Genomic DNA, 14,890 nt, shown 5'->3' on the forward strand with positions numbered 1-14,890 from the left:
TTCATGTGTTTGCAATTAAGACATGGAATTATCTTTTATTTTATGTGTTCGAAATTAGGACATGGAATTATCTTTTACTTTTATGTGTTCGCAATTAGGACATGGAATTATGTTTTACTTTTATGTGTTCACAATTAGGACATGGAATTTGTTTTCATTTTATGTGTTCGCAATTAAGACATGGAATTATCTTTTACTTTTGTGTGTACGCAATTAGAAAATGGAATTATATATACTTTTATGTCTTTACAATAGGACATGGAATTACTTTTTTACTTTTATGTGTTCGCAATTAGGACCATTTAGGCATTGTTCGTAATTAGAGCCGGCCTCTGTGGCGGAGTGGTTAGCACATCGCGCTACGACGCTAGGGGTCTCGGGTTCGAATCCAGGCCTGGGCATGGATGTTTGTGAGTGTCCATCCATCAATTTCATCATATCATCATCCATCCTCATCGCAGCGATTACCCAAAAGTTATCGAAAAGCTACACAGAAAGAACAACAAAAATACGAAACCACCATTAGCCCATCTAAGCATAAACATGATTTAGAACAATATATTCTCTACTCGCTAGTAATTATAGAGCGTCCCAAACCATGATGACGTAATAATGCACAAGGCAAAGAATATATAATTGGATGTGGCAACACACATGAGCATCATGGGAAGTGTGATAACTCTAGATAAAATACGCCCTCGGAAATTGCATAATATTTGCGATTCATGGTCAGATTATGAACACGAATATCAAAAACTGAGGGAATCGACAATGAACATCAAAAATGAACGGAAAAATTCTTTAGAAGTATAGTATCCATGTGAACTGTAAGAGCAGGAAGTGCTGAAGTGTATCCAGAAGGTATATGTCAATATAGCGGAAGTATGGAAACACTGTTTTCTGTTATATGTCAGCATGTAATCCAATGACGGGCGCTTATATTGTTCGCACGCGATAGTTTCGCGATTCAAAAAATGTTGTCATTATACAAGCAAGAACTACGTCACGAGTATATAAACTGCTGGTTCGTCGTCGCATTGTCTCATTACCTAAGCTTTGGTGTCTCGAGTCTCATAGCATCATGAAGATCGTGTGGTTGAGTCTGTGCATTGCCGTGGCATATGTAAGTAACCATTTGGACTGTTCATTGGTTAAGATAGCATGCTGTGCTACTTTTGTGATCTAAGGGCAGAATAGATACTTTCCAATTGTTGTTTATTTTGTTCTAGTCGAGTGTTTCAATATATCTTATGCTTTATAATCAAGGGTTCGTTCCACAGTAAGGATCCCAATTTACACTGTAGCTCCAGTACTTGTTCCCACCCTAGAACGTATACAATGGAGTATCATTTTAATGTGACATATAAAATTATTAAAAATGTATCTTATGTACTTATAATGTATACTGGGCATAAACAGCCACCTGTAAAGCTGCAAGTCCAATAAATCTTTGTTGATTTGAGTTGACATACAAAATATATGCCGTGGTAGTTTCAGCCCACAATCAGCTCTGTTTGATTTCCATATATCACTGTGTTGAGAAGACAGACTGAACTACATTTTAACATGGAGATAATGACTATGTTCACCAATGGCGTATCCTGAGTCTAACACCTGGGCTATCTCACTATGACACCTGCTCCTAGGCTATGGAGAAGGGAGAAGACTAGACTCATTCTTGACGTCTTCAAGGACACCACGTTGCCATCCCAACAGTAGTCAGGTTGCAAACTTATAAAAATTCAGGTTGCCAACTTCTAAGAATTCTGGCTGCCAACTCCTAAGAATTCAGGTTGCCAACTCCTAAGAATTCAGTTTGTAATCTCCTAAGAACTCAGGTTGCCAAGTTCAGAATCGCCATTATATTCCTTTTTCAAATCAGCTTGATGCAGGCAGTTTCTAATCGATTTATATTCAGTATTTTACTTTCGAGGCATCAGGCTTTGCAGATAGCATTGCTAGCCTGGAATATACGCCCCTGATGTTCACTTAAGATTAAAGTTCACTGCGTCTTTTACTTACTTCGAGCCTATATCAATTCCGCACGCTATCTAGCGTCGTCCGTGAGAACTATTGGGCACTCACGTAAAATCCTCTCGATGCAACACTCTAGTATACGCTAAGCAAAGATAATGTTTCAATTAACGATGGATCTCATATTACTCAAGACTTGCACAAAAACACTAAATAAGTTAGCAAAAGTTCTGCTAAAATTAACTGTACATATTGTGAGGATTTCTACAAAATTATTATAGCATTCCAATGATGGCGATAAAATACTAACGCGCATCATGTATTCATACCCTCTCTCAATACTCCAAGTGGGAATTCTAAAGCCTGGTTTACACTGGTCGAGCTATCGGGAGAGTGGCTGGTGCGAATGGTGTCAAGCGAGCTACTCTCCCCGTGTAAACAACTGGGGAGAGTACTGGAGCCAGTACTTGCTCCAGTAGTCAGGACAGTCGAGTGGCTGTCCACGGAGGACAACAGCTCGATCGAGTTGCTTTCTTTCCCATCGATTTTTTCACTCGCGCTAAACTACTGATCACTCGGTCAATGTAAACACTTTCACGGACAGTATAGAGTCTGTGTTTTGTGAGTGTCCATGGAATTTGTGTCGATTATAGCAACAAACAAGACAAACTACGGGCGTATGAAGCTGTGAGTGTAGGAGATGAGACTTGATGTATTTGACGTATAAGTAAAATTAAAAATATGTAATTTACGTTCTGCACAACCAAGAACGATCGAAAATAGAAAAATCAAGGAAATTGGTTTTCTTTCCAGACATGTCCTCGTGCATTATTGTATTCATTTCTTGTCAAAGTGCATAAACCGTTCCAGAACTATTTTTTTTAAATCGCCAACGACGTCGATGGTTCAATCTGTGAAAAGAGCATCAAACAGTGCAGCTGCTATCCCACTTTGCTGGAGCCGAGTAGAAAGTGTGTAAAGAGCTACTCGCCATAGAAGGGTCGAGTCGAGCTGACAGGCCAGTAACTCGTCCCAGTAACTCTCCCGCTCACTCGACCAATGTAAACCAAGTAGTTGGGGAACTCTTTATCGAATTTGGAGGTAGGTGGGAGATGGCTGTGTGGATCAACATGGAGATAATGTAATACGTTATGGGATGGCTCTGCAAATTATTCCAGCCTGGAGGGTTGCTTTATGAAAATGTTCCTAACTGAAGGAATACCACACCACGTGGTATTCGAGCACTACCTTTCCCCGTGTCTACAATTATGTTTCCCATCACTCGAGATAAGAAATATTTGACAGTAATGCCCTCACTGGAGTAATGCTCAAAACCAAAGGGTATGCGACGTATATTTACTAGAACTGTCAGTGACCAGGTTTTTTGGTTCATCTACTATCTGGAGCTTAGTTAGGAATTTATGAAGATAATCCTAGAATTGGAATGCAAATCAGCCCAAATTATCGGAATTAACCTACAAATCAGTAAGTAAGTTGAAAGGCAATACAAATCAGCGAATCTATTAGATATAGGTTAGAAGTCACAAAAGATAATAATTCTAGATAGAGAATACAAAGCAGTGAAATAGATTCACGGTGCAAGTCAATAAACATAAGAAATGTGGATACCCTTGACCTACTGTACCCCCTAGAGAAAGTGAAATATCTAGCATGCCTTATGAAGATTTTGTTGTTTATGAACGTTTTCATTTCAGCTCTCGGAAATGTGTTATTGTGCAGTAAACTGCGTCTGTTACCAGTGATGTGCCGTAGACTATAAGTTTACGTCTACATGCGTTGTCTACACGTAATCTACGCGTAGATTACATTGGGTTGTAGTTTACATAGACTACGTATAGACTACGTAGACAATCTAAAGTGCATTAAAATTAATTTTCAAGGCTTTTATGAAAGGAAAGTGAAATTTTCAACTATATTGGATCCTAACGAAATGAAAACAATCCTATTTACAACAAAATTTATCTTCTCTTCTATTATTAACTATGGAAGATGATAAATAGTATGCAAAAAAACAACAACAGATGGCAGTCGTGAGGCAAGAGTGGTCGTTTTCCCATAAAACACTAGAATATTGCCTATATTAGGTTTCTTCCTAGGTGAGAAATTGTTCGAATTTGGAAGAAAGAGTATGAAAAGTTCTCCACACACATCAACAACTGATACGCAATATAATTTTATTTGAATTCCACGGCGCCCTTTGTTAAGTTATCACCTTTCGCCATGTTGTTTACATAGATTACCTAATCTACGTGTATAAAGTAGTCTACGTGTAGAATGTAGACTATCGTTGTTTACGCGTAGACGCACATCACTGTCTGTTACCTTACCGAAGGCTTTGCGCAAGTGAATATAGCACCCAAAACAACTTTCCACAACAGCAGCTACAATTTCACGTAGTTAGGTTAGGTTAGGTTTGGTACAGATAGTTATTTTCGACGTGTTCCTTCGCTATTTTAGTGTGCATATAAAGGTTTTTACTACCAAAAAGCGGCGAAAATACTCCAAAATTGCAGGTTTTAACATACGTGAGCCATTCTTTGGGATCAAATATCTCCATTGTTTGTGCTTTCCTAACGCTGGAACCACTTTTACATTACGTAAAACATTGAAATCTGTCGATTTTTTAAAAAATCGAAGTACTTCTCGAGGGTACGGTGGGTAAACGGTCCCGCTGATGTTAAAAGAACGTAGCTTCTAATAGTCCAACATAAATAAAGTTTATTCTATCTCCCCCCTATCCAAAGCAATCGAAACCACTTTGAAACAATTATACTATTTTATGGTGCTAATAAACTCACTCTCTCTCTGTTCTCGAAAAAAAAATATAAAGAATTAAAACCGATTACACAAATTTTATTTTAGAAATTGAAAGCTATGTGCTCCGCGATAGGAATCGAACACTAAACCACCATGCCATCACGTCACTACATCCGGTGTATTTGTACATAACTTCCATTAATATGAACATATATGAGTCTTACCACCATTATATTTCAGTGAATTAAAACATTGTACGTAGCATATAGTAAAACATTTAATTACAATAAAAAAAATTCAAGCTTGAAGAAAGACTTTCTCAGATTCTTCACTCTTTGTGATTTCACACTGTTTGAGCATCACGCACGCGAACGTGGCAATTATTGTTATTTTTTTCATTATTACGTAACGTAAGAGGATACCCTGTAGAACGTTTATGCACGAATGTTGATAAACAGGATACACATGGAAAGAAACTATTTATTTCAACTTGGGAGATATCTATCTCTAATGTATTGTTAGTTGTGTGCACTCCCCCGAACTAGTATGGTTTGCATGTTCTCTGAAAGCAGGAAATTACGTAATAAACTGTCTTCGTAAGCCCATCCTCCTTTCAAAATGTTTGGAGAGTAGATAAACTCGCTGGTAACGAAAAAATCTCTATGGTATATTATGTATGTAAATAGTGTAAAAAACAAGGGGTATTTCAATGATTTGACCAATACATAGCATGACCAGTAGAGTGTGGGTTCAACCTTTATGAAATAGAAAAATGCACTTTATTTTTCGAATACTATAAAGAGATATGTATTCCGCTTATTTTCAACTTAATCTGTATCCATACAAATAGGTACAATAGATAAAAAAGATTAAATCTATTATAAATATATAATTTTAAGATTTTGTTTTAATTATTAAAATAGAAAGACACATTTGCTATTTATTTCGTTTCTACAGAACAAACTACATAAAAATCATTTTTGCCTGCGGAATAACATAATATTTCATGAAAACAAGCAAGATGTTAACAGCATTACCTATTGTAAATACAACAATATTCCAAAAGCTCTCCTTCTTCAGGAGTTGAACTGAATTTTGAAATGTTCCCTTTCTTAAAATTCCTTTTGAATGTTATACCTTTTCAGGTTATTCCCAACGCAAAAAAGGAAGTAACCCCCCTTTTACTTTTTATTTTATTATTGATGTTGCATATAGTTCAAGACTAATTTAAGAAACATAGGACTTTGTCTTCCTCACAAGATAAGGTCCGCGCATCATTAAGTTTATTCTGAACCATACTGGCTCCCAAAGGTGCCCGCAGGATTTTTTCTAGGGGTGCAGAGTCATAGAAACTGCTATTATTATTATTATTATTATTATTATTATTATTATTATTATTGCTATTATTCTATTTGCTGTTTTTATCAATGATGTTACATTATGTTTACTATATGCAGATGATATAAAAAAAATGTAAGAGTATTTTAACAAATAATGATGTCGCTCAACTTCAGGCTGATCTCGATAGAATGACATATTGGTGCAAGATTAATGAAATAGAAATTAACTTGCAAAGGTGCAAAGTTTTAAGATGTACTAAGAAAGTTCATTACTTAGTCTCCAACAATTATATTTATCAAAATAAATATCCGAGTGTGCGACAGTCGTAAAGACTTAGGAATATTAATAGACTCCTCTCTCATATTTGATTAGCACATCTCAGAAATTTGCAAAAGAACAAAGAAGATGCTTGGTTATACAGGGTGTCTCATCTAACATTGCGACCTGAAATATTTCGTGATCAACAACAAATATTGAAAAACTGCTTTCTCAGATATATAGGTATGAGAGGGGCTCATGAAATTAGTGGACACAATACGTTCAACTACGTAAGGAAATACGATTTTCAACACAAACTTAGGTTGTTTTTTTAATGGAAACTCCATTTTATTTTCAGCTCATTTGAAAGTACGGAAAAAATTATTAAGAATGGCGTTTTTCAATATTTGTTGTTGATCACGAAATATTTCAGGTCGCATTGTAAGATGAGACACCCTGTAATTTTTTCTCATGGAAAGTTTTTCAGAAAGAAGATACCTTAATATACCTGTATAAAACTATAGTTTGTTTGCTCTATTCTTCAATATGCTAATGAATTATGGTTTCTGACAGCCACCAGTCACCTTCAAAAAGTTGAATCAGTTCAAAAACTTTTTAGCAGGTTATTATGCACAAAGTTTAAAAATAATTACTATGACCAACATTATTCGGAATGGCTAACACAGTTGAATATGTTTACCTTGGAAGAAAGAAGAAAATGAAAAGGATAAATTTTGTACAGAAGATCTTAACTTTACAAGTTTACAGTGAATATTTTTTGAATAATATATCTTATAAAATTCCAAGATATTCCCATAGGTATATCTCAATTCTTACATGTCCAAATAAGGGCAGAGGTTTAGTATCTGAACTTGTTGAAACCTACAATTTGAATTTATGATGATGTATATTATAGGATCCACTGTATTATTTTATAATTATGTATTCAATTCTGTAATTTTGTATAACCACTTTTGACATAGTAATGTACCTAGTTGTTAAATCGTGCTCATCACTTAAATAAATATTAAGTTATTATTATTATTACTACTACTATTACTACTTTTAATAAATATATATATATATATATATATATATATATATATATATATTTAAATTACATACATTTATAATTTTCATATTCTGTATATCTATACATATTTGCAAAACTGTATACTTAACATTAATTCATGTAGAACAAAAAGCTGTTTTTATAGTTAGATATTAGACTGAAAGCTTAAATGTAACCCTACTTCAATAATAATAATAATAATTATAATAGTAATTTTTGCTGTCACAAAAACAATATTTTTGTTGAAAAATATCTTTACAATTTCACCATTCGAATTAAATTAACTCTTTCAGAAATCTTGCTGGCTCCTCTTTGTCCAGGCCCGGATAACTCTAGACTGAATTCTATATAATAAGTTCATCTTTGTGTTGTGAATCGCTATTAACTTGTAGTTATAGATATAAAGAAAAATTATTAACATAAGAGTAAAAACTAAATTTTACATTTTTGCCGGTAATATTACTTATTTTTTGTTAATTGTTTCTTTGTCTTCCAGGTGGCTGCGAATCCAGTACCTTCTAATGGTAAGTTTCTGTAATAATGGGCTCTCGGCTAGTTTATGACGTCATGTCTCTCAGGTTGTAACATGTCTTTGAACACGTTTTGGAAATTTCAATTGTTTTGTTGATATTAAGATGCGTGCACAGAATGACAACCAATTCGAAATTTTAACAGCATATCTTTATATACACTTAGACAAGAAATTTGGAAGTAATTCATACAGATTGTACACGATGTCCATATAGGTTATATGCAAGGTGTTTCAATAAAATAGGTTTCAAATGCAACAGAAATATACTTTAGCATGCAATGTTAATTGGACTTTATCCATTGTCTACTGCTTTAAACTATACTTATTCTAACACTACGTTTCCTGAACAATGCAGTCCGCTAACTTGACAGCGACAGCACAATCACAACAGCTACTGCATATTGCAAGTTCATAAAAATGGCGTAGTTTTGTTAAACAAATGACAGTCAATAACTGTTGCCAACACCACAAGGAAAAATTTCTCACAGCAAACAAAAACGTCCTGTATATTGAAACTCTGTATAAAATACTACTACTTTATGTGTAAATACTATATTATGTGATTGGATATCAATTTTTGTTTTGTTTTTGTTTTTCAGATGAACTGGCAGAGGGCAATGTCAGGGTAAGTACAACTAGCAATACAGGGTGAGCCAAAAGTCACGGTGCACCTGACAAGACAATACGCGCACAACAACTACAAGCATAACTGCTGCAATAAATGCTGAAAATGCCACCCTCGCTGCGTGTAGATATGCATTCACCACGTCAGAACATGTTCTCAGAGACAAGTGATAAGAGTTCCAACGGAGAAATGCTGATAAATGTGGTGATGGCTTTTGGGAGAGAACGGGGATTGTTCTTGTGAGCAGAGTTTTTCAGTAAATCGCATAGACTACCTAGGAAGTGTGAGATCAGGCAAACGTGCCGGCCAAATGCTTTTTGAGATGATCCTGTTTCAGAACACAGAACTCAATGACGTCATGGAGACATGAGGGATCCTGCTGGAAGTAGCCATCAACAATTTCCTCACCGATAAAGTGCTGGATGAATGGAAATCTGGGCACAATTGGGCTATGCGTATTTGAGATGTAGCACACCACCACACACAATTGTTCAGATCGTGTAATGGCATTGCTTGTATCCAGTGCAGACTACTGGAAGACATTATGCTTTTTGATTGATTGAGTTAGTATTTTATGTCTACTTTATGAACAGCATGGCTAATCGGGAATGGACCTACAGTTTAAAGTGGGATCCAAACAACAAGTATACCGGGCATCGAACCCTGAACACCTTGATGACAAGACGACGATGGTACCACTACGCCATCGGGGAGGCCCCTGCAAGACAATATGCAAATGTGTGTATTTTCTTGTCAGGGGCACAGTGACTTTTGGCTAACCTTTTAAGTATAATTATGAATTTACAATAGATATATACCGCATACGAGTTTAGAAATATACTGTACTTCGCCATGAATTTTAAAAATCTAATATCTACTTAATCTGAGAACGATATCCATACAATCCATACCTTCTGAAGGAAGATATTCCGGGTTAGAATCAGTAGAAATTGCACAGTGAGTGTGAAAGACTCTTTCTCAAGTTCGTCATTGCTATTTTTCCAGTCTAGTCGTACATACATTGTTTTGGTGAATATTTGTACAGGTTATCCGAGAAGTTCCGTACTATACGAAATCACTGTATTTGTTCACTACGTCCGACATGTTCCTCACAAATATATGGGCGGAATTGCATGCTTTTGAGCATACGGCGAACATGACAATATCATTCATTGCAATAAAGGAACAAAACATGGTCAATATTACCAATTGGCTTATAATGCGAGACTCACTTTTCTGACACCCTGTAGCATTGGAGATATATAACCATCACCACTCTTTCCATTATTATTCTCGGATCTGTTTCGAATTATTTTTCCTTTGCCTTTGGCAGGCAAAGCGTGGTCTTGGTGACGTCTCGCCGCATGAAATATTCATTGACCAAAGTATGAGAAGCAAGAAAACTGCAGAGGACTGCTTAAAGAATCCAGTGGGTTGCCCTGGTGGTATGGCTGGCCAAGCTAAAACCTTCGCAGGGCAAGTGCAGGAGGGGCTGCCTGAGCGAAGGAAGCGATCCGATAGGGTAAGAGTGATTGTTTCAGTAACGAGGTAGAAGCAGTGGCGGGTTCTCCCTCCTCGCACATTCGCACTTGCACACCCAGCACCATCTTCTTCAAAACATCAAATGTTTCCACGGCACCGCACCTGTCATTTGCTTCCACGCTTTACATGTGTTTTTCCTGTCGGTCTCTCTAGCACGTAGACGAACGTTCGCTCGCACATTTCGAAGTGGCTTATATCCATCGGTACAGGGTGTCTCATAAGTAATGGTGCAAACTGCCACAGTTGAAAGTACACGATAATAGAAGCAAGAAAGTCTCAGTAAATATGGGTCTCCAAATGAGCCGTTTTCGAGATAATTACGAATGTGTGGTTACAAGCCGCTAGTACCAGAAACAGACAAGTAGTTTTCTTCCGCCAGTGCTGTTTCCAGTGGTGGCAGGCCGTGAGTTTTTAAATAACCACCCGCTCGACTACTTTCTCTTCGGCTCCCTCGCCCTCCCCGCCTGCAATCGGAGAGGAAACCCGGTCGTCAGAAGAATGCGATGGACAACGATGAGTGGCGTACGTAAACCATTCTTAATTTCTTTAAATAACTCACTTAAATTCGTGTTAAGAATCTTCTTTTAATAGTTTGCATAAAAAATAATGAACAATTACCCATATATTAATGCTAAATGTATCCAATTGTCAACCTCACTTGCACGTATACACCCTGGACTGATTTTGCAGACTAACGAGGCTCAGGCGACTGGCCCCATGGCCAGTATAATTCTGTGTGTTGTCCTGTTTTTTGTCTTTATGTGTACTGAGTTCTCCTTTACAGCCTCAGCTTTTAACCGAAGTCAGAATATTTTAATATTTTAGTTCCACGACATTAGTTACGTTATTTTAATTATGGGAAGGGGCTGTACCCCGTATAACATGACGGGTACAAACTAGCCTTAGTGCTGACGCACCGAAAATTTTAAATTCAAATTCAAATTAAAGCTAATTTGATGGTAAACGCAGTAACATGGAGAATATGCCACTGGTACGAGAACTGTGGACATCTTACCAACAGTATTTCAGTCAAATTCTATATTTGGCGATTTCTTACGTTGTAGTGTTGCCGAAACACGTTTGCAAAACTTACCACCTGCTACCTGAAAACAGATGTACGGTTTCTTTGCAAGGCATCCTGACATCGACAAAGCAGCTGAATGGTGTATGATTGGAGATTGGCCAACAGCTTCAAACGTTTTCTCCGCAGTTACTGGTAGTCTTCAGACTTAAGTTCATATTCAAATTGATTTTGTTCGGTATAGGTGGGTTTCATGTGACGTCACGATTCGCACCGCCGCCATGTTTGCGGCGAAGTTGCTTGTCGTCTGCAAGGAAATACCCACCACGTAGCGCTCGTTACACCTGCGCCAACTGTACGTTTGTTAGTACTGTGAAAAATGTCGTTGCATAAAATTAATGACAATGTTGTGCTATCTGGAAATAGCGGTAATCTTTCATATGTTCAAGCTCTTTGCGCAGTCGACAGAGAAAGATATGAAGAAAACGGGAAGTTTTGCAGTGTAGATCCATATGAACTGGACGATAACGAAATGAAAGGGGCCTAAACCTTTGGCCAACTGTAGTTCACGTGCGTTTATTTACTTGATCCAGCTACCTGGAATCAATTTGTTTTTGGATTTAACTACTATAGGGGGTCCTTGTAGACACTTTTCAAAATATGCTTTATATATTTCAAAAATCACCAAAAACATAAAGAGAAATATTCAAAATCAAGGTAAAAAGTATTAAAAAAATAAAATAAAAATTTTGTTATATTTTGTCACTTTCTAGAGCAGTACAAAAAATAACCAAAAACATAAAGAGAAATATCCAAAATCAGGACAAAAATTAAAAAAAAAACAAGCTAAAAATTCTGGCCGATGAGGACATTTTTCAAAATATGCTTTATATATTTCAAAAATCACCAAAAATATAAAGAGAAATATGCAAAATCAGGGCAAAAAGTATTAAAAAACAATTTAAAAATTCTGCTATATTTTTGTCACTTTCTAGAGCAGGCGCCAATAACCGCAAGGTAAAAAACCCAAAATCAGGGCAAAAAGTATTAAAAAAAACAAGGTAAAAATTCTGCTATATTTTTGTCACTTTCTAGAGAATTATTATTTTTGGAGGAAACCAATGGCGTTGTTTATTATTGTATATTATCTGATTCCGCTTTGATACAACAATCATCATGGTTTAACAAATTCAATGCCATGCTTTGTTTGCTTATCAAAGAGTTCTTTTTTACCTTTATATATAATTTTATATTTATCGTCAACAAGTTCATTAGTTAAGGTTTTGCCATATCGATCTGGTAAAAACAACTTGTTTTTGTTGTCTAATGTTGTCTAATGTGCTTTTAGACCATGCATTGTATTTACAATTTCACCATTGGTGATTTCATACGGTTTACCTATTCTAAATCTTGCATCTTGATATACTCGAACGACGAATTTAACATTTCTTCTAATGATTTAACGCCTAGGTATTTGTGTGATGACTGATTCATTTATAAGATAAAAAAAAGATAAATAATAATTTTTGAAAGTGATTAACTTACGAGACTTTACGCCCACGCCAGAGGTTTCAGCTGTGCCCACACAGGTTTAGGGAGAACTTAATCTCTCGCCAGTGACCTTCATTTACTCATTACTTGATTAACTTACGGGACTTTACGTCCACGCCAGAGGTTCAAGTTCTCTATGGTATGATTATGTGGTGAATTTTAGTTGAGATATGGAGTTATGCAATGATTTTTATCTATGATTATGTGGTGAATTTTAGTTGAGATATGGAGTTATGCAATGAATTTTTACCAGGGCTGTTATTTACGGAAGCAAAACTCCGTGTTTGGGGAAACCTGGATGTCCATCTGTGAGGACCAGCGCTGGTTTTTATTATTTTTCCCCCCAGATGGACACCCAGGTTTTTTCTCATTACCTTTTGAGGTCTGTAAGTGTACCTATAGCTTTCCACCCAGCATTTTTATCTGAATACGAGCTATAGCATCCACCCACACAGCTCTCACCTTTTAGGGGGCCCTCACTCACCCACCAATAACTCAGTAACATTAAACAGTCACGTGGAAGTAAATTTATACCCGGCCGGGTGTATAAATTTGTTCTTCCTCAGCCGGGTTCGAACCTACATTATCGGTTGAATCAAGCTTACTAGACTGTTGCCTTAACTCTCCGAGCCACAGAGTCAGGCAAGAATAATATGTTATAAATCGGTCTTTATAGTTCCAAGTGTGTGTACATCTAACAAGTTCCACAATTCTCTACTAGATGTCACTATAAGGTAAAATATTCTCACTTTGCCGTCACGGCGGCGAAGATTTGCTACGATACATATATTGCGCAATATGTCGAGCAGGCGGTCTAATTCTAAGGGGCATGGCGCCAAATTCAAAAAATGTTGTGTATATATAATGCACAGCGGTCAGAAATAAGAAATTCATTATCTTGGTTCCTATTAGATATTTCGGCAATCTGACTTCAGATTTGGGTAGCCCACCCATGTATTGCGGGTTGCATAACTTACAGGGGCAATACAGGTTGCATAACTTTCAGGGCAAAAACCTATTTTTATTATTTTCTCGCTTACCAATTAAGATATTTGAAAAATTCAAAATGCTATTTTTAATAAAATTTTCCGTAGAATTTAATGGGAGTATCAGTTTTTTTAAAATCTCAAATGTGTGACCCGATTTTAAACAATTTATCTTACCATCATTACCACCAACTATCCCAAATGACTTATCGTTTCTAGTGTTTAGATATTTGGAAACAATCGGACCTAATGATGTTGTGGTGTAATTAGTTAACGCCTTAACGCGTGTTTGTGTTGGTGTTTGTGTTGGTGTTTGTGTTAGCGTTTGTGTTTGTGTTACTGGAACAAGTGATGTGTTATCAACAACTTTCTCAATTTTGTTGGGAAATACAGAAATAAAATAAAAGCTTTTATCAGAATGTAGAAAATTCAAAGATGATTTTATCAATGTAGAAAAATCAAAGATGATTTTATCGCTTATATAAATGGAGTACATGGATTTTTCTAAAGCCTACTATGTAACAACCGCAAAAATACCTATTTATTGTTTTCGTTTTCCAATTTTACGCGACTACTGGAAAATCCGTACAAATTATGCAACAAATACAGCTCTTTCCCTATGTTTACTTGGTGTTGTTTTGAGTTTGTCCAATTTAATTCTCATCTTAAAATTTAAATCTATCTCTCTGTTTTGAATCTCCTTCTCTAACCAATAATTGGAACAATAGCAATCTGCAACATTCTCAAATTTAATTATGTACCTATTCTTTCCTCGATACTTTTTTACACCTATATTAGAAATTATTAAATCTAATCCTTCCTCCAAATCTTCCAATCTTTTACAATCTATTAATCTTATTTCTCCAAAAATATTTCCCATCTTTATCTCTTCGATTTGTTCTTTATCCTCTTGTTTATAAGTTAAGTCCTCTTTTTCCCTTAAGGCTTCTAATGTTTTTAATATTTCCACCTTGGGGTAAGAATGACCATCAAATGTTGCAGTACCATTAATTTTGATTTCCATAAATGGTTTACTGGTAGGGAAGTAAATAATATCTAATCCATTATAAGGAATAAATACAAATCCTTCTCTTGCTAACGTTCCCCTATCCTTATTTAGTTCTATAAAATTATCTTTATAATAGCCTTTAATGTAATAAACAAATTTTTCTCCTACAATTTCCGAATCTTCTGCCAATACTCCTACATA

General features: G+C 35.9%; 1 protein-coding gene across 4 annotated transcripts in view; it reads left to right on the plus strand.

Moving 5' to 3' along the window:
- The first annotated feature begins 1,016 nt into the window (after positions 1 to 1,016).
- The window catches only part of LOC146002472 (uncharacterized), a 40,335-nt gene continuing 26,461 nt past the window's right edge, over positions 1,017 to 14,890 (plus strand). The window contains exons 1-4 of one of the 4 annotated variants that reach the window (XM_083140340.1): positions 1,017 to 1,123; positions 7,920 to 7,947; positions 8,555 to 8,580; positions 9,914 to 10,102. In XM_083140340.1, the coding sequence (XP_082996466.1) occupies positions 1,082 to 1,123; positions 7,920 to 7,947; positions 8,555 to 8,580; positions 9,914 to 10,102 (285 nt within the window). In that variant the 5' untranslated portion in view covers positions 1,017 to 1,081. The remainder of the gene's footprint in view (positions 1,124 to 7,919; positions 7,948 to 8,554; positions 8,581 to 9,913; positions 10,103 to 14,890) is intronic. The other 3 variants (XM_083140339.1, XM_083140341.1, XM_083140343.1) reach the window with 3 other exon arrangements.

The sequence above is a fragment of the Lepisma saccharinum genome, chromosome 18 (genome assembly GCF_977018435.1).
Source record: "Lepisma saccharinum chromosome 18, izLepSacc3.1, whole genome shotgun sequence".
Classification (NCBI taxonomy): Eukaryota; Metazoa; Arthropoda; class Insecta; order Zygentoma; family Lepismatidae; genus Lepisma; species Lepisma saccharinum.